The following is a 24,006-nucleotide window of genomic DNA, read 5'->3' as shown; positions in this document are numbered from 1 at the left end:
GGTACTGAGACCTGAAGGCTATGTGAAAGGTAGGAAGGTCATTCTAGACATGTAGAACTGCATGCAAAAGTAACAATTTCATATAAAGTAGATTTTTCCCCCAGACAAATTGTAGACATTTCATGGTGATGACAGCCATATAAACAGCAAATTTTTACCCAAGTGATTATTATGTGTTTGGAGAACATCCACAATGTAGGTTTGACCAGAAAAAGGAAAGGTTATTTGTTCAGGTATAATGAGGTCCTAGATTTGCTGTTAGAATTAGGTCAGACATTTGGGTTGGGTGTAGTTGGTAGATTTTTGAGATGGTAAGCAATAGCAGTCTTGTATTTTGTTTGTTTTTTGTTTTTGGTTTTGTTTTGCACTGTAGCCCAGGTTGAGCTGGAACTCACCATATATCTGCCTCGGCCTCCTGAATGATGGGATTACAGTAGTAGAGCTGCTGCCTACCTAAGCAGCAGCGATTTTTAGTTCACCCTTTTTCCCCTGGGGCTTCATCAAGTAATTAGTGGAGAGAAAAGGTAAAATCTTTGGCTGCTTTCCAAGTTTTTCCCACAAGTTTGCATAATCAATTTCTAGGGCATGAAAATTTTTTCCTCGCTCTTATTTTCCCAGCGTGTCACTCTGATTCTCACTAATAACTGCATTTCCTGTTAAAGCCTGTTTGCTGGTTTTCCTTGATTGTTGGCTTGGAAGGAGGTAGAGGGTTATTATAATGTGGAGAACGACCTGGACTTTTCTCACAATACCTTAGATTGTGGAGTGGCCTCCCATGAGGGGATTTAGACAACACTAGCTTTGGTATGCTTTGTTTTTTAAAATGCAATTTAGTATCTTTATCTCATCCCAGTAGGTGTTTTGTTTTTTCTCTCTGGAAGATAACTACATGCAAAAGGCGCGTTACATTTGTTTTTGTGGAAGCCTCGCCCCCTTCGGTTTGTCTAAACAGCTTCTTAAGCACATTGCTCTTTTCCTGGTAGTGATGCTGTTAAGTGTTAACTGTTCATTGCCTAACATAATAGTACCCTGCTCTCAGGGAGCTAATTATGTTTTGATGACTGGGGCAGCCCCTACTTTCATACTAAGAACAATAAAAGAGCAATACAGACCAGAGTGTAATTAAGTGTCCAAATATGTGGCTCAAGGTTAAGGATCACCAGCCTTTCAACATAATGAATCCTGTGTGGCGGAAAAAAAAGTCTTCACTGTTCTTCCTGGCAGAACCACTTGTCCCTCACTCCCACACGTACACACACACACCTTTATCTCTTCTCTTCCCCCCACCCCAGTACTTCCCCCAAACTTCGGTCTTGCCCTCCTCCCTACATCTGAAAGCCAGAGTGGGGAAATGGAGGAGGGGGGGCGTGACGCCCGCCTCAGTACTGGTTTATGTCCCCGTCAGTCTGGGGGAGGTGCTGGACGAGCTGCCCCAGTCCAGCTGCAGCCGACCCAGGTTCCAGTCCCTGCCCTTTGGTCTCCGGCTTTGCAATAAGTCCCTAGGCTCTGGAGGGTGGGCGAGGGAGTAGCCCTGTGGAGTCTCAGACTTTTCTGGGCTGTTAGGGGGCCCCAAGCGATAGCCACGTTCTTCTCCTGGCGAGCAGCCAGGGGAGGAAGCTGGGGGTAAGGGGAGGGCCCTGAGGGAGGGGTCAGACGCCTCAGGAAAGAGTTAATGCAAAGAGGGGGAGGGGACTGGGCGAAGAGACCGTAGGGAAGGCTCAGGTAGGAAGGAACGGAGGGGAGGCCGGAGCCCGAGAGCGTCCAGGATCCGGGGGTCCGAGGTAGGGGCTTCTCGGCTTCTGCCCCTCAACCCCGGGCCCTAACTTACAGCGCAGCGGCGACTTTCAGTTTCATTTCACCGACCCTCCCGCCTGGGCCGCGCCGCCGCGATGCCCAGCAAGTTCAGCTACCGGCAGCTCCGGGAGACCGGCCAGCACTTCGAGAGTTTCCTGGCTGCTCGGGGACTGGATCTGGAGACTGATCGCGAGCGGCTGCGGACCATTTATAACCGCGACTTCAAGACCAGGTACGGGCTGGCCCACTCCCGACCCCTAATCCCGCCCGGGTCCGGCGCGCCCGCCGCCGCGATCCAGCGCTGGGGCCCCCTTTCCGTGCCCTGGGCGCGGACGCACGGCGTCGCCAGCGGATCTGGGGAGTCCCGGGGCGGCGCAGACCTTCCTCCCGCGCCCAGCCCACGCCCCGCCAGCGCCGCCAGCAGCCCGCTTGTTCTGCACAGGGCCTTGGGTGCAGAGTCCCCGAGGATCCTCCGGGGCCGCCCGCCTCCCGCCACTGGGGCTGTGCGTGGGGACTGAGCCCATCGGGCTGCGGGGGGAACAGCGCTAGCCGTGGGAGGAGGGAGCTCCAGGGGGTCCAGGCGGGCACAGGGGGGAGGCACTGCCTTGCTGGCGCGGGCTTCACGGGGATCCCCGGCCCGATGTTGAGGGGCTGCAGCCTGGTTGAGGGGGGGCGGGGGGGGGTGTTCAGTGCTCCAGAGGCACAGTGTGAGAGGGAGAAATCTCAGAGAGATTGAGAGAGGTTAAACACACACACACACACACACACACACACACACACACACACACACACACAGAGTCCGTATGCACCCAGCCTCCATTAGCACCTGTGGCTTCTCCATGGAGACCCAGGGCCAGGGCCAGCCTCCGGGAGGCCCCTTTCACCCTGTGGCTGAAGATATTTGGTCTCCTTTTCCTGTTACCACCCAAGTGAAAATCAAAGAGACTTCTGTCAAACCATAGAAGTGTGCTTCAAAAACACCTCTATCAACAGGCTGCTGCTGGCCTTGTGCCGAAAACCAGAAAACAATTTAACAGGGAAAACAATTTAGCCAGAAACCAGAAAACAATTTAACAGTTGTACAAATAAACACGAGGGGGGGGGGTGTCTTAATAGGATATCGCTTGAAAGAAGATTGGGTTTTAGCAAACCAGTAAGGATAAGAATGACTTCTTTGGTTTTGGGCTTGCCTTAGATTGAATTAATAGAACTCTGGTTTCGAGGATTCGGGATGGAGGAAGTATTTTTTTTCAGTATTGACCAAATTATTGCATCTAGTATATTGTTTTCACTAATGCGTGGGCAACATCTGAAGAGGCAAAGATGATGAAGATTTGCTTTAGACCTCTACTGTGTGCCGGGCACTGTGGGAAGACAAAGATGAAAGAGACACAATTCTGGGGAAGTAAGGCTATGATATGGATACAGTTTACTTAGAACAGGATAGAAGAGGGTGGTAATGCAGGTAATAGGAATTCTGAAGGACTGACTGGTCAGGGTACATAGAAATACCTTCTGTGGATACTTTCTATATACGAATTTACCTTAAAAGAGAACTATAGAGCTCAATCCCCGATCAAAAAACACAACCCCAGATTTATACTGGAGGAGAAATTAGGAACAGGGGAGTGTCCAGTGTACAGGAATATACTAAGGAAACACCAAGACTGGGGAATCTGGCTAAAATGACCTACAGAACTGCTGTCTGTTAAAGACAGACCAAGTGGCTTACTCCTGCACTTCTAGCCACTCACGAAGCTGAAATCTGAGGATCACAGTTTCAGGCCAACCTGGGCAGGAAAGTTCATGAGACTCTAACTCTAATTAACTAGCAAAAAGCCAGAAGTGGAGCAGTGGTTCAAGTGGTAGGAGCACTGGCCTTGAACAAAAAATCTAAGGGACCGTGCCTAAGCCCTGAGCATGGGAGCATTAAATACTCATTTTTTCGAAAGCCGGGTACCAGTGGCTCATTCCTGTGGTCCTAGCTACTCAGGAGGCCAACATCTGAGGACCGTGGTTTAAATCCAGCCTGACAGGAAAGTCTTACCTTCATTTAATCTCAGAAAAACTAGTAGTGGCACTGTGGCTCCAATGGCAGAATGCCAGCTTTGAACAAAAACAGGAGCCCAGGGACAGTGCCCAGGCCCTAGAGTTCAAGCCCCACGGTGGGGGAAAAAAAAAAAGAGAGAGAGAGACGAAAGACTTTAACATAAAAGGTGAGGGTCAAGTAACTTGATCAAATATTAAGAGTGACCTTTTATCAAAAGTAGGAGAATTCTCACATTAATTTGGCAAACTTACAAGAACAGAGGCTAGATGTAAGAGTAAGAACCTAAGGAGCCAAGGGAGGGAGCCCTACTATAGCTTGATTGGAAGAATCTGTCCACTGTAAGCCAAAAATACACAGTATGTTTTGGCAAAGATATAGGAATCAGCAATGTTGGATTGCATGTAGCAGGCCATGTAGCTGTTCATTATGAGTGAATTTGAGGAGTGAAGAGTTTGGGGATTTTGCATTTTTCTTTTGTTTTTGAGATGGTTCTCTCAGCCTAGGCTCTCTTCAAACTCAAGCAATGCCCCTGCCTGAGCCTCCCAGGTAACAACAGATGCACAGTACTAGTTTAAATGTATTTATTTTGCAATGCCAATGATAGAACCCAGGGCTAAGCAAACAATTCCTGCATTAGTGAGCAATATCTGAAGCCCAAAAGTAATATTTATTGTAAGGACTTTTTTTGTTTGTTTTGTGCCAGTTCTAGGGCTTGAACTCAGGGCCTGGGTTCTGACTCTTAACTTTTTCCATCAAGGCTAGCCCTCCACAATTGAGCCACAGCTCTATTTCTGACTTTTTAACTGATTAAGTGGAAAGAAGCATCATGGATTTTCCTGCACTAGCTGGCTTGGGAACCTAGATTCTCATATCTCAGCCTCATGAATAGTTAGGATTACAGGCTTGAGCTACTGCCAACTCCAACTGGCTGTTCTTGTTTTTCTTTTATGCAAATAAGACAGGAGGTTGACCTTGGCCTTAGTATATGAAAGAGAAGGATGGGCCACTCTGTGGGTTCAAGCATGTCCTTTTATGTGACCCAGTCAATGAAACAGAAATATTTGCCTTAAAAAGAGAAAAATCAGAGACAAGATAGTTGTCTGTGAATATTTTAGAGAGACTGTCTGGGTAGTTAGATTGAATTATGTGAGTCCAAAAGGCAGAAATAGGGATTGTCTACATCCCTACCCCCTTGTGGTCTTTAAAGCCTGGTTGGAATACTGTGAAGTCAACCCTTATCTTCCCGGAACACGTGTTTCTTCCTTTGGGCACTGATAGGTTACTTTGGGTGTAGCCTTGGTATCACTGGGCCAGCTCTCTTCCCCACCTTACTCTCTACCTTTGGTTTTTTTTTTTTTTTTTTTTTTGGCCAGTCCTGGGCCTTGGACTCAGGGCCTGAGCACTGTCCCTGGCTTCTTCCCACTCAAGGCTAGCACTCTGCCGCTTGAGCCACAGCGCCGCTTCCGGCCGTTTTCTGTATATGTGGTGCTGGGGAATCGAACCTAGGGCCTCGTGTATCCGAGGCAGGCACTCTTGCCACTAGGCTATATCCCCAGCCCCTCTACCTTTGGTTTTATTCTCTTGTGCTAGTACTGAGGCTTGAACTGAGGGCCTACATTCTGACTTAGCTTTTTGTTTAAGGCTGGTGCTCTACCATTTGAGCCACATCCACTTCTGGCTTTTTATACTGGTTAACAGGAGAAGAGAGTCTCTTGGAGTTGTCTGCTCAGGCTAGTTTTGAACCAAGATCCTCAGATCTCAGCTTCCTGAGTAGCTAGAATTACAGGTATGAGTCACTGGCACCCAGCAATCTGCCTTTAATTTTATATACTTTTATTCCTCCCTCCACCCCCTTTAGCCCTAATAGTGGAAACCTAGGGCCTCACACTTGCATATTATAAAAGTTAATCCTTGCCAGTCATTTACATCGAAAGTATATTTTATTCATCTATTGAATATATCTTCATATTACCTTTGTCATTTTATGTACATCCATATGCATATATGTTATGTATTAATGTTTGTAATATATTTAACACGTTTATTTTTTCCTTTCATTTTTGGTGGTACTTTAACTCAAGGCCCTGTGCTTGTTAGACTGGTGCTCTTATCACTTGACCCATGCCTCCAGCCTTGCCATTTGTTCATTATTTTGAAGATAGAATGTGGAGAGCTTTACTGCCTTGCCTGGCTTCAAATAATGGTCCTCTAAGATCTCAGCCTCTGAGTAAATAGGATTGTAGGTTGGAGCCACTGGCACCTGGCTTCAAAATAGATTTTAATAGTCAAAACTTTGTTTTCTTTTTGTTTGCCACGCACAGGTAGCTCACACCTTATAATCCCAGGAGGCTGAGGTCTAAGGATGAAGATTCAAAGCCAGCCTGGGCAAGAAAGTCTATGACACTCTTATACCCAATTAACCACCACAAATCTGAAGGGTAGCTGTAACTTAAGTGGTAGAACACCAACCTTGAGCAGAAAAACTTAGGGATGGTACATAGGCCCCCCCCACACCTCATCCCATCCCTACCCCTGCCCCCTGTCAAAGAAAAAACTTATTTTGGTTTTGGGGTTTTTTTAATAGCTCCATATTTTCATTTTCACTCATTTTCCCCCCAGTCCTGGGGCTTGAACTCAGGGCCTGGGCACTGCCCCTGAGCTTCTTTTATTCAAGGCCAGTACTCTATCAATTGAGCCACAACACCATTTCTGGCTTTTTCTGTTTATGTGGTACTGAGAAATTGAACCCAGGGCTTCATGAATGCAAGGCAAGCACTCTACCACTAAGCCACATTCCCAGCCCCGAATTTTCATTCTTGATTAGAAAGTTTTCCCTAGCAATCTAGGTTACTAGATGTATATAATACAATGATTGGAGCTGTATTAAGGCTTTTGAGGTGTTGGGTCTTTTTTTTTATTGCTATCATCTTAGACCAGAAGTAAATGAATTTGGGAAGGGCTAAAAGACAAAAATTTTGAGAAATATTTAGAAGTAGTAGCATCTGTAGACATTGCAAGATTTGCAAACACAAGTTCTGTCTTCCTTCCTGATGTGTCCCTGCAGAAGTTTCTAAAAATAGACTTATCTTCCTGCCTCTCCCTCCCACTCTCCCTTCTTTTTTCTCCCCCTACTCCTTTCATAATTTTTGAGATAGAGCCTCCCTTTTTGCCTAACACAGGCCTGGACCATGATCCTTGTATTTATGCTTTTGGAAAGACGAGATGATGGGATGGTAGATGTACACTGCCATAATGTAACTTGTTTTTCTGTTAAGCTGAGTATGGATGGGAGGAGCCTCATATTTTTACTTTAGTTTATTTTTTGTGTGGCTGCTATGATTTTCTCAATCTTTGCCTTCCAAGTAGGTGTGAGTCACCTGCGCTCAGCTGATTTTGTCTTTCCTTGAGAATCTATCTGTCTGTCTGGGCCTTGCTTATCTGCTAGCCACATCTGCTTTGGGTGAGGAGCAGTATGCACAGCTGTTTGTTGTTTTCTTTTATCAGTTGTGGGGCTTGAACTTGGGTCCTGGGTACTGTTCTTGAGCCTTTTTGTGCTCAAGGCCAGAGCTCTATCACTTGAACCACAGCGCCACTACCAGTTTTTTTGAGTGGTTAATTGGAGATAAGACTCTCGTGGGGACTTTTCTTCCTGGGCTGGCTTTGAACCAAGATCCTCAGATCTCAGCCTCCTGAATAGCTAGGATTAGAGGCAGGAGCCACCAGCGCCTGGCATACAGCTATTTTTTGTATGTTTTGTCTTTGTTCCAGTACTGCAGCTTCAATTCAGGACCAGGGTGCTTTTCCTTAGAGTTTCGGTCAAGTCTGGAACTTTAGCTCTTGAGTCATACCTTCACTTCCTGATTTTTGCTGGTTAATTAGAGACTAGGGTCTCACAGACTTTTTTACCTGGACTAGCTTGGAACTGAGATCCTCAGATCTCCTGAATAGCTACCAGCTCCTGGCGTTCATAGCTGTTTTTAAGGTTCCTGCACTGTTGTTTTCTTAGGATTAAGTTATGAGGATGGGTAGAGACTCCACACTGTAGTCTCTACTAGCCTGAAACTCAAGATCCTCCTGTTTTGCCTCTCGTGCTAGAATTTCAGGTGTGCCCTACCATCCCAAGCACAAATTTCTGAGAAAAGAAAAGAAAAGAAAATGCTTTGGATACAGGGTGTGTGTGCTAGTACTGGGGCTTGAACTCAGGGTCAGGACATTCTCCCTTAGTTTGTTTGGCTCAAGATTGGCCTTCTGTCACTTGAGCTACACCTTCACTTCGGGCTTTCTGCTGGTTAACTGAATTTAAGAGTCTCACTTTTCAAACCTCAACCTTCAGACCTCAGCCTCCTGAGTAACTAGGATTACGGGCATGAGTCACCAGCGACTGGCTAAATTCACTTCTTTATTCAGTAATATTGACTTGCCTTCCCCCCATGGGTAAGGCAAATCTTCCAGTAGCTGGAGATACACAAAAGGAACCTAACTAAGAAGGGTAGTCGCAATTAAACAGATACTCATTTAATTGAGTGCTTGTAAGAAAGAGTCCAATATGTATTGGGAGTATAAAACAATTGGGAGTGGAAATGGAACCTAGTCTAGAAACCAGAGGTTTGGAGAGAAAGTAAGATTTGAGTAGAATCTTGAACAGTTAGAAGAAATGAGCAGATATAAGGGAAGACCATTTCAGATGCAAAGAGAGCTACATCTCCAAAGGCTTGGGGGTCCCATGAATTTGCTAACCTGAGACCAAAGGGAGACAGGAGCTGTTTGAGCAGGACCTTGTGGCCATGGAGAAGTGTTGATATGTGTTATTTTGTTTTAAATATGAACAGTTAACAGATAAAGCATGGGAGATTCTAAAGTAGGAGATGGATAGAATCAGGGTTTTAGGTTTTTCTGGCTTCTGGTATGAAGGTGGCTTTGGATAAAACCATAAAGTTAAAAAAAAAGTCTTACCCTGGTCTCTAGTATGTATAACTTTAACAATACATTCCACTGAATGAATGTATAACTTTTTTCAAAATAAATAAAAATCCTGGTAAAAGTGGCAATCTAAAGTTTGTAAAACATGGAACTACTGTTCTGATACTGTATTTTGAAATACCATTCCTTCAGCTTTTAGTTTTTTCTGAATTGGGTCTAAAAAAATCAGACACCATTCTCACAGCAAGCAGTGGCCATGGGCAGCACTGGGCAGATGAAGGGTGTTTACAAAGGCACGGTGTCTGTGCAGAGGAGTGCAGAGGTAACACATACAGAAATGGCTGAAGGACCACTGAGGATGATTAACTAGAGGCCCTACATCAGGTGAGGGTCCGTGCCTCAGTTTCTTCTCAAGTGACTGGCAGTAGTTGTTACCACAAAGGATTGTTGTGGGGATTATAGGTATTTAGCACAGAATATAGTAAGTACTCAGTTAAAGATTACTCTTGGTGATATAATTGTCATTGTTCCCAAAGAGGACAAGAGTTTGCCATATTAAAGGGTTAGACTTAGGCTGTACAGTGTAGAGTCATTAATTGGGGGCAGCTAATATGTTTTGTGTTTGATGATAATGCTGCCCTTTAGAGAGAGAGAAAGAGAGAGAGAGAGAGAGAGAGACATGGGGAGAGGGAGGGAAGGGGTAAGAAGAGGGAAAAGGAGAGTTCATAGAGCCTTGAAAAATTGAGGAAGGATATAATCAGATGGTTCACAGAAGAAATACAAATGATTGTAAAGAAAGGAAAGGTCCTTAATTATATCAGTGACTGGGAAATTCACATTTAAACAAGGAGCCAGTTTTTTTTTTGGGGGGGGGAAGAAATGTAAAAGATAGAAATGTTCAGATGTTAAGGACTGAGAAAGACTACTTTCAAAAAAATTTTTGGGTGTGTACTAGTACAGAGGTCTTGAAATCAGAGCCTTTAGCTATTTTTCTGCTCAAGGCTGGTGCTCTACTTCTTGAACCACACGCCATTTCCAGCATTTCGGTGGTTAATTGGAAATAAGAATCTCATAGACTTTGCTGCCCAGGTCGGGTTTGAACTGTGATCCTCAGATCTCATCCTTCTGAATAGATATAGGCATGAGCCATGAATACCCAAATGCTTTGATTATTTTTGAGACAGAGCCTCTCGTTTTCTTTGTGTTGGTTGGCCCCAGCCATTACACTCCTATAAATGCTATCCAAGTATCTAGGATGACTAGTCCATACTATCATACCCAGCTTTTTCAATTGAGATGAGGTCTCCAAAACTTCCTTGTTTTTTTTGTCTCTGCTGGCCTGGAACCTCTCAGTGTTAACCTCTCATGTAGCTAAGACTAAAGATACGGACCACCAATGCCCATCTTTTCTTGTGGGCCTAGGCTATCTGCTGGCCACCTCTGGCTAGAATGGGGACAGTGCCCAGAACTAAGATTCCTGCACTGTTATTTTCTTATGGTTGGGTTATGAGGGATAAGAAGTTATTTTTACTCTAATGACTTGATAGTGTATCTGATCTGTTCTGAGAGGAATGCACATATCAAGATACCTGTCTAAACTGGTTTTGGTGGACATTTAGATTTGTGCTTCAACATGTGGGATTTTGTGACTAAAAGACTAAGGAACCATGATAAAAAATTAGTGCTGACGTCCTGATTTTTTTTTTTTTTTTTAGTGCTGACTACCTGACTACCTTTATTCCTAGTCACCCCCGTGGTATTTGACCCTCCTGATGCCTGATGTGGAGACTTCTGGTTCTCCCTCTCCTGAGAGTTTCCTTTTCTCCCTGGATTGTCCTGGCCTGAGACAATTCACACTCCCTGGGGTGATCCCAAACAGGCCCCTGGCTATACTTCCAACCCAAATTCCCTAACATTAGGCTCACCCTTTGCCTGAGTTCTCAGCATGGAACTCACATGAGCCACACTGCCTTTGAACCACAGGAATCTCAAACCCAGTATAAGCAGATTTATTTTGTGGTCCTTTGTTTGGTCTACCTTCTCTTGTCTTTTATCTCTTATTTAGGAATGGTCCCAGACACCAAACAATTGACTTCTGGGATATCCTAGACTCCTTTCCGCTTCTCTGCTGTCAGTCCTCACTTTCTGCTAGTTGACATTCTAAATGTTTTAGGATCTGCCCCTCTTCTATTTCTACCAATGTCTTATCCAGACCTTGTTATCTTTTAACCCAAACAATTGCCATATCCTTCTTCTAACTGGTCTCCCTGCCTACAGTCTTGCCTCCAGCAAATCCATCCTCCAATCCTGATGCCAGAGTGATCTGAAATGCAAATATGATCTTGCCACCCCCCCTGCTTAAAACCTTCCACCTGCAGTGGTTCTGTAGCCACAGGGTAGCCTCTGGCGGGGCTGAAAGTAAGTTGTTACTACTCCTACTACTACTGCCACCATTAGTACCACTGTTACTAATACAAATACTAACTAGTAGTAGCTAACATTTATTGAGCATTTTCCATTATGCTTTCCAATGATTTATTATCTGTTAAAAACAAATCATAGCCAGTTTCAAGTTTTTCTAAATGGTACAGCTCTCCTTTGCTTGGGGGTGGAAGAGGGGGGCAGAGTTCTAGGTGGGGCACCAGACAAATGTTTTTTACCATGTACTCTAGTGTATAACCATGCTGATTTAGCTCTGAGAGTTACTAGAGATTACCATAGTTCTTAGGAACAAGAGATTTCCTTTAACTCTACAAAACATCGGGGTAAGGTGACACTCCTTGAGACCATGATACCTAAGTATGTCACCCATGGGACTGTCCTTAGGCTCTTGGGTCCCTGCTTACCTCTGCCACTCCTGCCATTCCTTTTTTTTTTTTTCACTTTCCATTCTAGTACAACCAACCTGTATGTAATACTAATCATTACTCACCCTTACTGAGGTCTCCTATGTGCCAAGCACTGGGCTAAGTGCTTCCCTGCCACGGCAGTGTCTTCTGGAAGCTTCACCAAAACCTTTTAAAGTTTCTGCTATTCCTATTTATTGGTTGATTTGTTTTTATGCTGCTGGGCATTGAACCCTGGGCCTCCCAAATGCTAGGTGACCACTGAGTACCGTCCCCAGATGGATGTGCTAGAGGAGGAAAGAAGCAAAGCCAGGCTCTGGGGGGCATACTGTAGTAACTGTCTGGAGAGTGGCAGAGCCCAGATGGTGTGTATCCCTCATGTGCTCTCTTTGGGTGTCCTCTGGCCTGGGGAGTGCCCTTCATCCTCTGGAAATCTGCCCCTGTGGTCAGTGACCCACCTGGGCTCACTGAGCTTTCTGGGGAGCCCCAGCAGCTGTACTCCAGTGGCCACACTGGAACTGATGGGCTTGGGCTGAGTGGTCCTTGAAGGAGGGTCTGGATGTCTCTCATCTTGGAACCCCCAGCATCTAGTGCAGTGTCTGGCACCTAACAGGCCTCTGTAAGTGTTTATTGAATTGACTAAACTGAATTCCAGAAGCTGAACCTTGAGGTTATTGTCCTGCTGACCAGTTTTCCCTGTCTTCACCTCTCTAGGCACAAAGCCAGGCTATTTGATCTCTGGAGAAGGATCCTTTCCCTTCCTGCTTGAGTTCCACCTGCACCCTTTGACTTCGGGTGGAAACTGCTGTCTGATCAGCCAGCTTGCCCATACTCTGGACATCTCTGCTCTCTCTGGTCCCCTTTCTCCCTCCTCCCCCACAGGCTGGGCCTGCGTCCACTCCTCTGAGTCAACTCATTTGAGTTCCCCTTTGGCCTTAGTGTTTTCCACTGGTTGTTTGCATTTTCTTTTTTCTGTCCCAATAGTCCCTCCCCCTAAAAAAAAAAAAATCTGTTTCTTTCTCTCTTCCCTTAGTCTTCCCAACCAACAGCCCATGATAGGAATATTCTCCTATGTAGTATACAACCTGCTATTAAGAAAATTATATTTTGCCTTGGAAAGAAAGTTCCATTGCCTCGATTTAAGACATTTAAAATTCCAGCCATCCCCAGCCCAAGTCTCTGTCTCTGAGCCCCATGTTGCCCCACAGCAGTGCTGGCATGTCCAGCACAGTGACCCTCAGGAGCCTTTGTCCCCACCCCTCTGTATCCCCTACCCTCACCCTGCCTCCCACTGGCCCTGCCTTCCCTCACTTCCCAGTCTCCTCTGCTTCTGGCAGCTTTGGGAGCCCCGCCCCTGGCTTCTCCTCCATGCTGTACGGAATGAAGATTGCAAATCTGGCCTACGTCACCAAGACTCGGGTCAGGTTCTTCAGTCTTGACCCCTGGGTCGATGTGCGGTTCCCAGAAAAGAGGAGAATGAAGCTGGGGTCAGATATCAGCAACCACCACAAGTCACTGCTAGCCAAGATCTTTTATGACAGGTGTGTGTGTGTGTGTGTGTGTGTGTGTGTGTGTGTGTGTGTGTGTGTGTGTGTGTGTGATGGGACGAGGGTGGGGGGGCATCTGGTTGAAGAAACAGTGGACTGCTTCAGGTTGTTCTTCAGGAATGGGGTAAGGGCAGGAAATTGGTCATGGTTGGGGGATGAGGGTGAAGGGGTTTCCTGAGCATAACCCTGCCAACCTCCCAATCCTAAAACTTTACCCAGGGCAGCACTTCCCTTCTCCCTTCCCCTCCGCCCCCCCCCCCCCCCCACAGTCCAGGCTCCTCACACCTCATTTCCCCTGCTTGCCTTCCACTCTTCAGGGCTGAGTATCTTCATGGGAAGCATGGGGTAGACGTGGAAGTCCGGGGGCCCCATGAAGCCCGAGATGGGCAGCTTCTTATTCGCCTGGATTTAAATCGCAAAGAAGTGCTGACCCTTAGACTTCGAAATGGAGGGCCCAAGCCTGTTACTCTCACTCACCTCTTCCCACTCTGCTGGACACCCCAGTTTACTTTCTACAATGCTGATCAGGAGCTGCCCTGTCCCCTGGGCCCTGGTAAGTAGGTTCCCAAAGGGAAAAGATCGGCATACAGGGACTCATTCTAGGCAGGCTAAGCTTTGGAAAGCAGGCTTCCACCTTGGGGTAGGATTGCTGGGAGATTCCCCACCTCACCCTATTCATTCAGACATCCTCCTCCAGGTGAATACTATGAGCTCCATGTCCACTGTAAGACCAGTTTTGTGGGCTACTTTCCTGCTACTGTGCTCTGGGAACTTCTGGGACCAGGAGAATCTGAGTCAGAAGAAGCTGGAACTTTCTACATTGCCCGCTTCTTGGCAGCTGTTGCCCATAGCCCCCTGGCTGCACAGTTGAAGCCCACAACTCCCTACAAGCGTGTCCGGATCACTAGCAACCCTGTGGTGACTAACCGTGTAGAGGAAGGCGAGAGACCTGACCGGTAACTCCTCCCTCGAACCCTGTCCAGGCTGGGCACCTCCTGACCATAGTACTGTGGACCCTTGGGAATTGCCCAGAGCTCCTTTTCTAAACTGTGGGTTCTTCACTCCAGATATTGTCCTTTACTGTCTAGGAAGCAATCTGCAAGAGAGTGGTAGATTGGAGTCACTCAATTATCAGGCAAACCATTGAGATATTTCTGTCTGTCCCATCTCTCTCTTTTTGATGATGCTGGTGACTGAATCCAGGGCCTCATGCATCCTAAACATATGCACTACCTTGAGCCTATATCCCCAATCTTCTGTTCCTCCCCTCTCTGATTAAAGACAGAGGCTCACATGGTAGACAAGTACTCTGTTACTTAACACGTACCCCTAGCCTTTTTTTCCCTTAAGGTATTTATAACTTCGCTGGGGTTGTCTCAAAGTCAAGATCTCCCCTCATCCTTCATCCTCATAGCTGGAATTACAGGTCTCTTCCACCCCTCGCAAGAAGAACTGTGAACAATTTTTTTTTTTTTTTTGCCAGTCCTGATCCTTGGACTCAGGGACTGAGCACTGTCCCTGGCTTCTTTTTGCTCAAGGCTAGCACTCTGCCACTTGAGCCACAGTGCCCCTTCTGGCCGTTTTCCGTATACGTGGTGCTGGGGAATCTGGGAATCGAACCTAGGGCTTCATGTATGGGAGGCAAGCTCTCTTGCCACTAGGCCATATCCCCAGCCCCTGAACAATTTTTTTTGATACTGGGAATTAAACACAGTGCATAGTAGGTAGGCCCTGTACCACTTGAACCATGCCCCAGGTCTGGTTTCTTTTGGTAGTGGATTGGAGATAAGAATCCTGAGGATCCAGTTGACTTTGGACCTCAGTCCTCCAGGTCTCACCCTACTGAGTAGGGTGACAAGCATGAGCCACAGGTGCTCAGCTCATGGAATATATTTTTTAAGTGTTCTCAGTATTAGGCTTGGCAAAAATAAGAATGGTTCAACTTTGGATCAGTCTGGCACATGAGTTAGTGCCCTCTGCATTCTTAGGTAGAGCAATCATATTATTGAAAGACCTAGTGTGCTGTGTACTGGTGGCTCACACCTGTAATCCTGGCTACTCAGGAAACTGATGGCAATTCAAAGCCAGCCTATGCAGGAAAATCCATCAGACTCTTATCTCCAACTAACTGCCAGAAAACCAGAAGTGACACTGTGGCTCAAAGTGATAGAGTGCTAGCTTTGAGCAAAAGAGCTCAGGGACAGTGCCCAGGCCCTACATTCAAACCCCAGGACCACCACCACCACCACAAAAAGACTTAGTACATGCCCCAAGGAGAAGAAGACATTACCAAAATCTGAAGGTGGGAAGTGTTTCCATGTTTATGACAGCTCTTCTTCCTCCATCCCCACAGTGCTAAGGGCTATGAACTAGAGCTAACTATGGCACTGGGGACCTACTACCCCCCACCCCACCTCAGGCAAGTGCTCCCCATCCTTCTTCAGGGAACAAGTGTCTTCACTGCCCCTAAAGAGATTGCAAAGATCAAGTAAGTATCACCCCTTGCCACCCATACTCCTCCCTTCTCTCCTGTATTCCTTCCTCCCCTCTGTCTCCTCCTTGCTGGCCCCTTCAACTGCCCAGTACCTCTGTCCTCAGCCTCCCAGGCTCTTCATTCTCCTCTCACTGACAGTGCTCAGCATTGTTCAAGGTAAACCAGTCAATGCCAGCCTCATCCATTCTAGTTGAGAACAGTGAGAGCACTTATAATTTCCTTAAAAGAACCAAAACATTTTATTTTATAATTTCATGTAGTGACCAGTGCTATGAAGAACTAAACTAATAGGACACTAAAATAAAAAAGCAGGTTAAAGGGATGAGTTGGTGCGGTTTTACAACATGCAGTTAGTCCTGGCCTCTTTGAGGAGAGAATGACGTTTCAATGAGGTAAGGTTGTGCATTATGGGAGGATTTGGGGAAAGCTATTCTGGCCCATAAGAACCACAGTACAAATAACAGTCAGGTCTAAGATGGGGGGTGGGGAGCACTGGGAAAGCAAGACCTGGGGCTCCCTTTTGTGAGCCCTCTGACTCCCCTCTGCTTCTCTACCCTTCTAACCTTCCCTGCTCCCAAGGCTTTCATAGTTCCAGAGCTTCAGGTGGGAGAGGGTGAAGCTTGGAGACCTGGGGGTTGTCTGCTGTGCCCTGTTCCTGCCCTCACCTCACCCTCAACCATCACTTCCAGGGCCCAGCTGGAGACAGCTCTGAAGTGGAAGAACTATGAGATGAAGCTCCGGTTGTTGCTGCACTTGGAGGAGCTGCAGATGGAGCATGACATCCGACACTACGACCTGGAGTCAGTGCCCATGACTTGGGACCCCATGGATCAGAACCCCAGGCTGCTCACACTGGAGGTCGGAACTTGCATACGTAGAGCACAAGGGTGGGCCCAAGTCCATCAACCGTAAGCTGTGATTCTTGACAGCAGATCAAACCTAGAATAAGGATGAATTAGTTCCTGTTCGAGAGGGCTCAACAAGAAACAGGTGGACATTCTACACATAAGAGACATCTAGGCAGAGCCGAGGGGTTTCATCCTAGGCTCTGTCGCCTTCACATATGTGACCTTGCTTTTTCTGACCTTATGTCCCTTATATAAAAGCACAGAGCTGGCCTGCATCATTCTGTGGCCCTTTCTGATTTTTACATTTGGAGTGAATACACACAAGGCCAGAATTATGTAAGTGGGGATAGCCCAAGACTGTTTGGGGAAAGGAGACTGTAGAGAGTGAGTTGTGAACTAAATTTCAGAGGCAAAGTAGGAATTGAGCTGGCCAAAAGGCTAACTGGATGGACTGGGAAGGTAGCTGCAGGTTCTGGAGTTCTGCCCTAGATGTGCTAGATTCCTGGGCTTGGCACCTCTGAGTAGCCTGGGAAAGTTGGGCTCCTTCCTCTCCCTCTGAGGCTTGTCCTACCTATCTAGTAGGAGAAGAGAGAAGGATGCAGGGCTAGCATGAGTATGAGGCTGAGCTTCAGTTCTTGTCTCTCAGATCTAAAGAGCCTTTGACTACCATCCCTAGGATAGAAGCTTGCTTGTGTTCACACCCCACAGGTTCCTGGGGTGGCTGAGAGCCGCCCCTCAGTGCTACGAGGTGATCATTTGTTTGCCCTCTTGTGCTCTGAGACACACCAGGAAGACTCTGTCACCTATAAGGGCTTCGTGCACAAGGTGGAATTGGACCGTGTCAAGCTCAGCTTTTCTCCAAGGTAAATGTTGGGGATTCTCCCCCCCATCAGAACACTTTCAGGCTTCTAAGGCCAAGAGAAAAGTATGTTTCCACAGCAGGAGGCTCTTCCTTAGGGAAACCCTGAACTACATACATCAGCAGTTTCTTCTTCTAGAGAGCTGTGTGGGGAAATCTTGGGAAGAACAGGTGGAGGAGTGGGAGGTGGCGAGAATATTCACCCCACCTCACTGGAGCTCTTTTCTTCTCTCTCTGTCTAAAGCCTCATGAACCGCTTTGTGGATGGGCTGACCTTCAAGGTGAACTTCACCTTCAACCGCCAGCCCATGAGGGTCCAGCACCGTGCCCTGGAGCTGACAGGACGCTGGCCACTGTCACCTTTGCTTTTTCCTGTGGCCTCCTGTGGGGCTGCGCTGCTTCCTGCAGATGTGAAGCTTAAGTGAGAATGGCAGGGGCTCTGGGGCCACTCAGAGTGTGGGATAGGGAGTGGAGTCGCAAAGTCTTCTGGGATGCTAGATGACGCGAAGCTTATGTTCCTGGCCCTTCTTGCCAGGCTGTTTGACCGAAGTCTGGAGTCAAACCCAGAGCAGCTACAGGCCATGAAGCACATTGTTATGGGTACCACCCGGCCAGCCCCCTACATCATCTTTGGGCCTCCAGGAACTGGCAAGACTGTCACATTGGTGGAGGCCATTAAGCAGGTAAGGTTTGAACACTTTTAAACCTACACTCCTGACTCCTTGAACTTCCAATATCTGTCCACAGATTCTGATTCCCTCTACCCTGTAATGTTGCTCATACTGCGTAGCACCTGCAGCAGAGGTGGGAAACACAGGTCTGTGTGGCCGCCGACCACTGTTGTGCAGGTTGGACACTGCATGGACTAATGGAGTCACATTTACGTGTCGCTTATTACGAACATACCTATGCACTTAAGTAGATGTTAATGTGCTATTTGAACTAGCAAGGATGTGGAAATCAGAGCATGCCTTTTATGTCACCACCTCCCTGAGTTCTGGGAGACAATCGCTGCTGCACTCTCAGGTCTGAGTCCCAGAGCCTCTGGAAGTTGTTTCAATACCGTACATCTTCATTGTAGGTGGCGAAGCACTTACCTAAAGCTCACATCCTGGCCTGTGCTCCCTCCAACTCTGGGGCTGACCTTCTCTGTCAGCGGCTCCGGGTCCACATGCCCAGCTCTATCTACCGCATCTTGGCCCCCAGCAGGGACATCCGCATGGTCCCTGAGGACATTAAGGTACCTAGGGATCAACAGAATGACATGGGATGGCACTGGGGTGGGAAAAGCTCAAATCTGAACCCTTGCTGTGTGACCTTGGGCAGGTTGAGACTTCTCTCTGGACATTTTTTCCTTGTTTGTAGAGTGAGAGAGGGACCTTTTCCCTAGTTTGTAGAGTTGAGAATGGGTAGCGCTACGCTGATTGTTCTATTCCTTCACAATCCACAGCCCTGCTGTAACTGGGATCCTAGGAAGGGCGAGTATGTGTTTCCTGCCAAGAAGCAGCTGCAGGAATATCGGGTCTTAATTACCACCCTCATCACTGCCAGCAGGTGGGAAGTGTGCATGGGTATCTTTGTTGTAAGTGTAAGTACAGAGGGACAGGGCTAGGGAGATGGGAAAGAAGGGCCCATGGGAAGGGGACCACTGCATTGAGTAGTCAGCTTGGGTAGTAAACATTCAAGTTAGGTAGTTAGGTATCTGGGAACAACCCCTGCCTGGCCTAACACCTCCCAGGTTGGTGTCAGCCCAGTTTCCCATCGATCACTTCACACACATCTTCATCGATGAAGCTGGTCACTGCATGGAGCCTGAGAGTCTGGTGGCCATAGCAGGTGAGGGGCTCAGAATGTCCGGCTGCAGGTGTGCTACCTTGCCCTGGGTAAGAGAGGTCCCTTCCCCACTCACCTTTCTTCTTATTCCATCTCTGACTCCCAGGACTGATGGAAGTCAGGGAAACAGGCAACCCAGGAGGGCAGCTGGTGCTGGCAGGAGACCCTCGGCAGCTGGGGCCTGTACTGCGATCCCCACTGACCCAGAAGTATGGGCTGGGGTACTCTCTGCTGGAGCGGCTGCTCACATATAACACACTGTACAAGAAGGGCCCCAATGGCTACAACCCCCAGTTTATAACCAAATTGCTCCGAAACTACAGGTATTCCCACCTCCCCCCCCCCCCCCCAACACTGCTGTGCCACACATACCTCTGCTGAGGGCTGAGGGCCTGTGTAATTCAGATAGACTGAGCCATTTTCTTTCTAGTCCCACCACTGGTTCTTGTCCTTTCTGCAACGTAGTGTTTTCATTCTGGACCACGTGGCTCGTCTGTATTCTAACATAAGTTGGATATAGGTCTAAGTTTCTAGGCAATCCAAAAGAAATGAGAAAAGCAGAATGCAAATTTTAAATAAGCATGGAGCTATAAGTATATACTTCTATTTTTAGGGTGTTGTGTGTGTGGATGTAGTGCTTCGTATCAAGCCCCCATGGGCTTGCACATGCTACACTAGCTATACCCTTGGTTTCCCCTTCCCTTTTGAGACAGGTCTTGGTTGTTAAGCTTGGATTCACCTTCAGTGCTGAAGCAATCCTGGCCCACCTAAGTAGCTGGGACTACAGATATATGCCAGTGCACTCATCTTGTATCCTTCTTTTAGTAAAGGAATTCATCAGAGTGCCTATGGCCCATACCTATCATCCTAGCTATTGAGGAGCCTGAGATATAAGCATAGTGGTTCAAAGCCAGCCTGCACAGGAGAATCTATGAGACTCTTACCTCCAGTTAACCACCAAAGGCTGGAAATGAAGCTGTGGCTCAAGTGGTAGCACACCAGACTTAATTGAGAAAGCCTAGGGATAGAGCCCAGACTCTGAGTTCAAGCTCCAGTACTGGCAGCAGCAACAAGAAAGTTCAAACATCAGAAATGCTTAGATGAGGGTTGAAAGTATGGTGTAAGTGGTAGAGTGCTTGTCTAGAAATCACAAGGTCAGAAGGGAGGGAGGGACTTTAAGCAGTAATCCCAGATTACTCAGGAGATGGGAGACCCCACCTGGAAAACTACCTTAAAAAGGCAACAAAAGGCTGGAGTAATAAAAAGCTGGAGGTATGGATGAAGTGGTGGAGCATGAGTGCCAAAAGCATGAAGCCCTAAGTTAAAACTCCAGCACTACTAAAAAAGAATTTTAGATGATTTCTGCACTACTGTTGATGAGTCTAATAAATGTTAGTTATGTCACTCATGTTTTCAGGTTTAACAAAGTTTATCAGATTGTGGTCATCCGAAATAATTTGTGTGTGGATTATCTTTGCTTGGCAAATTGAAATCTTTTGAATGGTTCCCTCATGTTTTAGTTTTCTAAAAAAGAAAGTCCTTCTGCTGGCCAGTGAAATTCCTGGCCTGCATGCAGTGTGGATCTGCATTTTGTTCCATGTGGTCTGTAGTGCCTGCCTGTGACACTAGGTGAAAGACTTCTGTGCAAGGAGCAGGAAGGCAGAAGATAGGGCTGGTGGAATGCGAGTCCTCTAAGGCAGGCAGAAACAATCCAAACCTCAATCTTTTATTTATTTTTTCCAGTTCTGGGGCTTGAGCTCAGGGCCTGAGCACTGTCCCTGGCTTCCTTTTGCTCAAGGCTAGCACTCTACCACTTGAGCCACAGCACCACTTCCGGCTTTTTCTGTTCATGTGGGGCTGAGGAATCGAACCCGGGGCTTCATGTATGCTAGGCAAGCACTCTACAACTAAGCCACATTCCCAGCCCCTAAGCCACAGTCACAGACCCCTAACCCTCAATCTTGTTCTTCCTTTTCCTCCTACCTCTTAGGTCTCATCCCACCATTCTGGATATTCCTAACCGACTGTACTATGAGGGAGAGCTGCAGGCTTGTGCAGACACAGTCGATCGCGAGCGCTTCTGTCGCTGGGAGGGTCTTCCCCAACAGGTGAGGCTGAGTAGAGTGGGGTCAGTCACCCAGCCTTGTACCCTGACTTGTCTCCTCCTATTGAAGGAACATGGCAGGAGGAACTTGAGTGCAGAGTAGATGCCATACGATCCTCCCTTTGCCATCTTGGCCAGGGACCCTTTATTCCCTGGAAGAGTTTGAGGGCAGCATGGAAAGGAGGCAGCGAAGGGTGTCTGAGGGTTTCTTCTTGCCTCATGTCCAGGGCTTTCCCATTATCTTTCATGGTGTAATGGGCAAAGATGAGCGCGAGGGCAATAGCCCATCCTTCTTCAACCCTGAAGAGGCCGCCACAGTGACTTCCTACTTGAAGCTGCTCCTGGCCCCTTCCTCCAAGAAGGGCAAAGCCCGCCTGAGCCCTCGAAGTGTGGGCGTCATCTCTCCATACCGGAAGCAGGTCAGGCCTTGAGTTTCCAGCAAAAATAGACCCTCCCCACAGCTGGCACCTCCCTAAATAAGCAGAGGCTTAGGAGCCTCAACCCCGTTGCCCCTCCTCCCCTCCAACCTGCCTGCTTCCCTTCCTCTTGTATTTGGGCAAGGACACATAAGAGAGAAAGGCATTCTTCCCCTCCCTCCAGGTGGAAAAAATCCGCCACTGTATTACCAGACTTGACAGGGAGCTGCGGGCACTGGATGACATCAAAGACTTAAAGGTGACACACTATTCCACATTTGTTCCCTGCCTTCTGGGTACCCCTCACTTCTCCACTTTCAGAGACCTCAGCTTGTGTCCCTGTTCCACTCTACTACCTTGAGACAGACCTGATGCTCTCCCTAGGTAGGTCAGGGATGAGATAGGAGGCCTGTGTATTTAACAAGCATTCACGTCATTCTTACCGGCCGGCAGGTTTGAGGCCTCTACCCTATGGATGAAGTCCAAACTCCATGGTCTGAGTCTGTCATGTGACCTTGCCAGCCCCTTTCCACCCCCATTCTCTGCAGCTTGACTCTCAGGTGGTGGCTCACAACACTAGATGCAGATAAAAATCACCTGGAGAGCTTTTAATACACCCAGTGCCAGGGCCCCACCCAGACAATTAACGTAGCTATCTGGGGGCAGAGCCAAGGCACTGGTATGTTTTACAGCTCCTCAGGTGATTTGAGGTGCAGCCAGGGTTGAAAAGCACTGCTTTATGATTTAGAGGCCTCTCCCTTGCAGTTCTGATCAGGAGGTCTGGATTACACCCAGGGTTGTGTAGTACTACGTCGGTAGGACTTAAGCGATTATCTTCAGGAAACTTGCAAACACTGCTCAGTTACTATTCTTTGCCATATTGTTTGCTAGTATTCTTTGCCATGTTGTTTGTTTTGTACCCTTTCCATGTCCACCCCATAGCCTTTAGGTTTCAGCTTCCATGGTATACCCCCTGTCCTCTTTTCCTGCCCATCACAGCTCCTCAGTCCACTGAACTACAACTTCCCTGTGATTTCAGTACCCTCCTTGCAGAACAAACCCCCTGGGGAAGGCCTGTTCTTGTGGTTCCCCTTGAGCCCACCTGGCCTCAGACTCTGCCACTCCCTCATCTAGGTGGGCTCTGTGGAAGAATTCCAAGGGCAAGAACGAAGTGTCATCCTCATCTCCACAGTGCGAAGCAGCCAGGGTTTTGTACAACTGGACCTGGACTTCAATCTGGGTTTCCTTAAGAACCCTAAGGTTTGAGGACTGGTGGGTGGCAGGAATTCTTTCGTTCTCAGAGTCCTTCCCTCTTGTAAACTCCAGCACCTCTTTTTTTTCCAGCGGTTCAATGTGGCAGTGACGCGGGCCAAGGCACTGCTCATTGTAATAGGCAACCCTCTTCTCCTGGGCCATGATCCTGACTGGAAAGCGTGAGCATTCCCACCCCATAAATCCCAAAAGTCCTTCTTGGGGGCCACAAGCCCAGCCTAGAACATGTTTCTTTGTTAAACAACTGCTTATGCCTCTGCTAGGCCTCACTGTCTGGGTACGAGCTATGTACCTCGGATAACTGAGGCCTGACCTCTGGTCTCCACCTCAGATGATGCATCATCATCTCCAGTACTTCTTAGCCAGGCCTGCCTAGCGTCATGTGCCAACATCCTTGTACCCACAGATTCCTGGAGTTCTGTAAAGAAAACGGGGGGTATACTGGGTGCCCCTTTCCTGCCAAGCTGGACCTGCAGCAGGGACAGAACTCACTCCTAGGTCTGAGCAAGCTCAGCCCCTCTACCTCAGGTATGGAGGGTCCAGGGAGATCTAGGGAAAGAAAAGGGAAGGATTAAAAAAAGACCAAGTATACCTCCTTTCTTCCAAGGCTCCCACGGCCATGACTACCTCCCCCAGGAGAGGGAGGGTGAAGGGAGCTTGTGCCTGCAAGTGGAGCCCGAGTGGAGGAATGAGCTCTGAAGATACAGCTACCTGCCTTCGCCAGCTTTCTCACGCCAGCCAAGCCTTAACCGCTGCCCAACCCTGAACCTGAACCCAGCCCAGCTGCCCCTGGGAAGGATGGGAAGGCTGGGGAGGGAGTTTACAACCCAAGCCATTCCTCCCCTTCCCCTGCTGGGGAGAGTGACATACCAAGCTGCTAACAATTGGGGGAAGGGAGGAAGAAAAACTCTGAAAACAAAACCTCATTCTAAGCAACAGTCTCTTGCTTATGTCTCCTCAGCCCCACCCCCAATTTCCTGTGCCCCCAAAATGACCCTTACAGGAGGCCGAGACTGTCAAGAT

At 47.7% G+C, this 24,006-nt stretch overlaps 1 protein-coding gene across 2 annotated transcripts; it reads left to right on the top strand.

Moving 5' to 3' along the window:
• Window positions 1-399: 399 nt before the first annotated feature.
• On the top strand, window positions 400-23,919 carry Mov10 (Mov10 RISC complex RNA helicase). Of its 2 annotated transcripts, none has more exons than XM_048351734.1 (21): window positions 400-1,623; window positions 1,831-2,026; window positions 12,948-13,151; window positions 13,475-13,710; window positions 13,855-14,113; window positions 15,511-15,645; window positions 16,341-16,509; window positions 17,208-17,362; window positions 17,603-17,779; window positions 17,894-18,041; window positions 18,440-18,598; window positions 18,809-18,912; window positions 19,097-19,194; window positions 19,298-19,514; window positions 21,182-21,299; window positions 21,523-21,714; window positions 21,896-21,970; window positions 22,846-22,971; window positions 23,056-23,144; window positions 23,390-23,511; window positions 23,591-23,919. In XM_048351734.1, exons 2-21 carry the CDS (start codon window positions 1,890-1,892, stop codon window positions 23,680-23,682), a joined length of 3,012 nt encoding a protein of 1,003 aa, XP_048207691.1. In that variant the 5' UTR covers window positions 400-1,623; window positions 1,831-1,889; the 3' UTR covers window positions 23,683-23,919. The 2 variants fall into 2 exon arrangements, with proteins under 2 accessions (XP_048207691.1, XP_048207692.1); XM_048351735.1 differs by lacking the exon at window positions 400-1,623 and adding an exon at window positions 1,638-1,722.
• Window positions 23,920-24,006: the final 87 nt, after the last annotated feature.

This window comes from Perognathus longimembris, chromosome 7 (assembly GCF_023159225.1).
Source record: "Perognathus longimembris pacificus isolate PPM17 chromosome 7, ASM2315922v1, whole genome shotgun sequence".
Lineage (NCBI taxonomy): Eukaryota > Metazoa > Chordata > Mammalia > Rodentia > Heteromyidae > Perognathus > Perognathus longimembris.
Note: the sequence above shows the minus strand (reverse complement) of the source record. Positions and strands in the feature narration are given on the sequence as shown.

Bases quoted from the DNA above. Each gene is read 5' to 3' on its own strand.
- Mov10 (XM_048351734.1), top strand. From the start codon at position 1,890: ATGCCCAGCAAGTTCAGCTACCGGCAGCTCCGGGAGACCGGCCAGCAC. The intron at 17,363-17,602 runs GTAAATGTTGGG...CTCTGTCTAAAG, and splicing joins AAGCTCAGCTTTTCTCCAAG to CCTCATGAACCGCTTTGTGG. The intron at 18,042-18,439 runs GTAAGGTTTGAA...TCTTCATTGTAG, and splicing joins TGGTGGAGGCCATTAAGCAG to GTGGCGAAGCACTTACCTAA.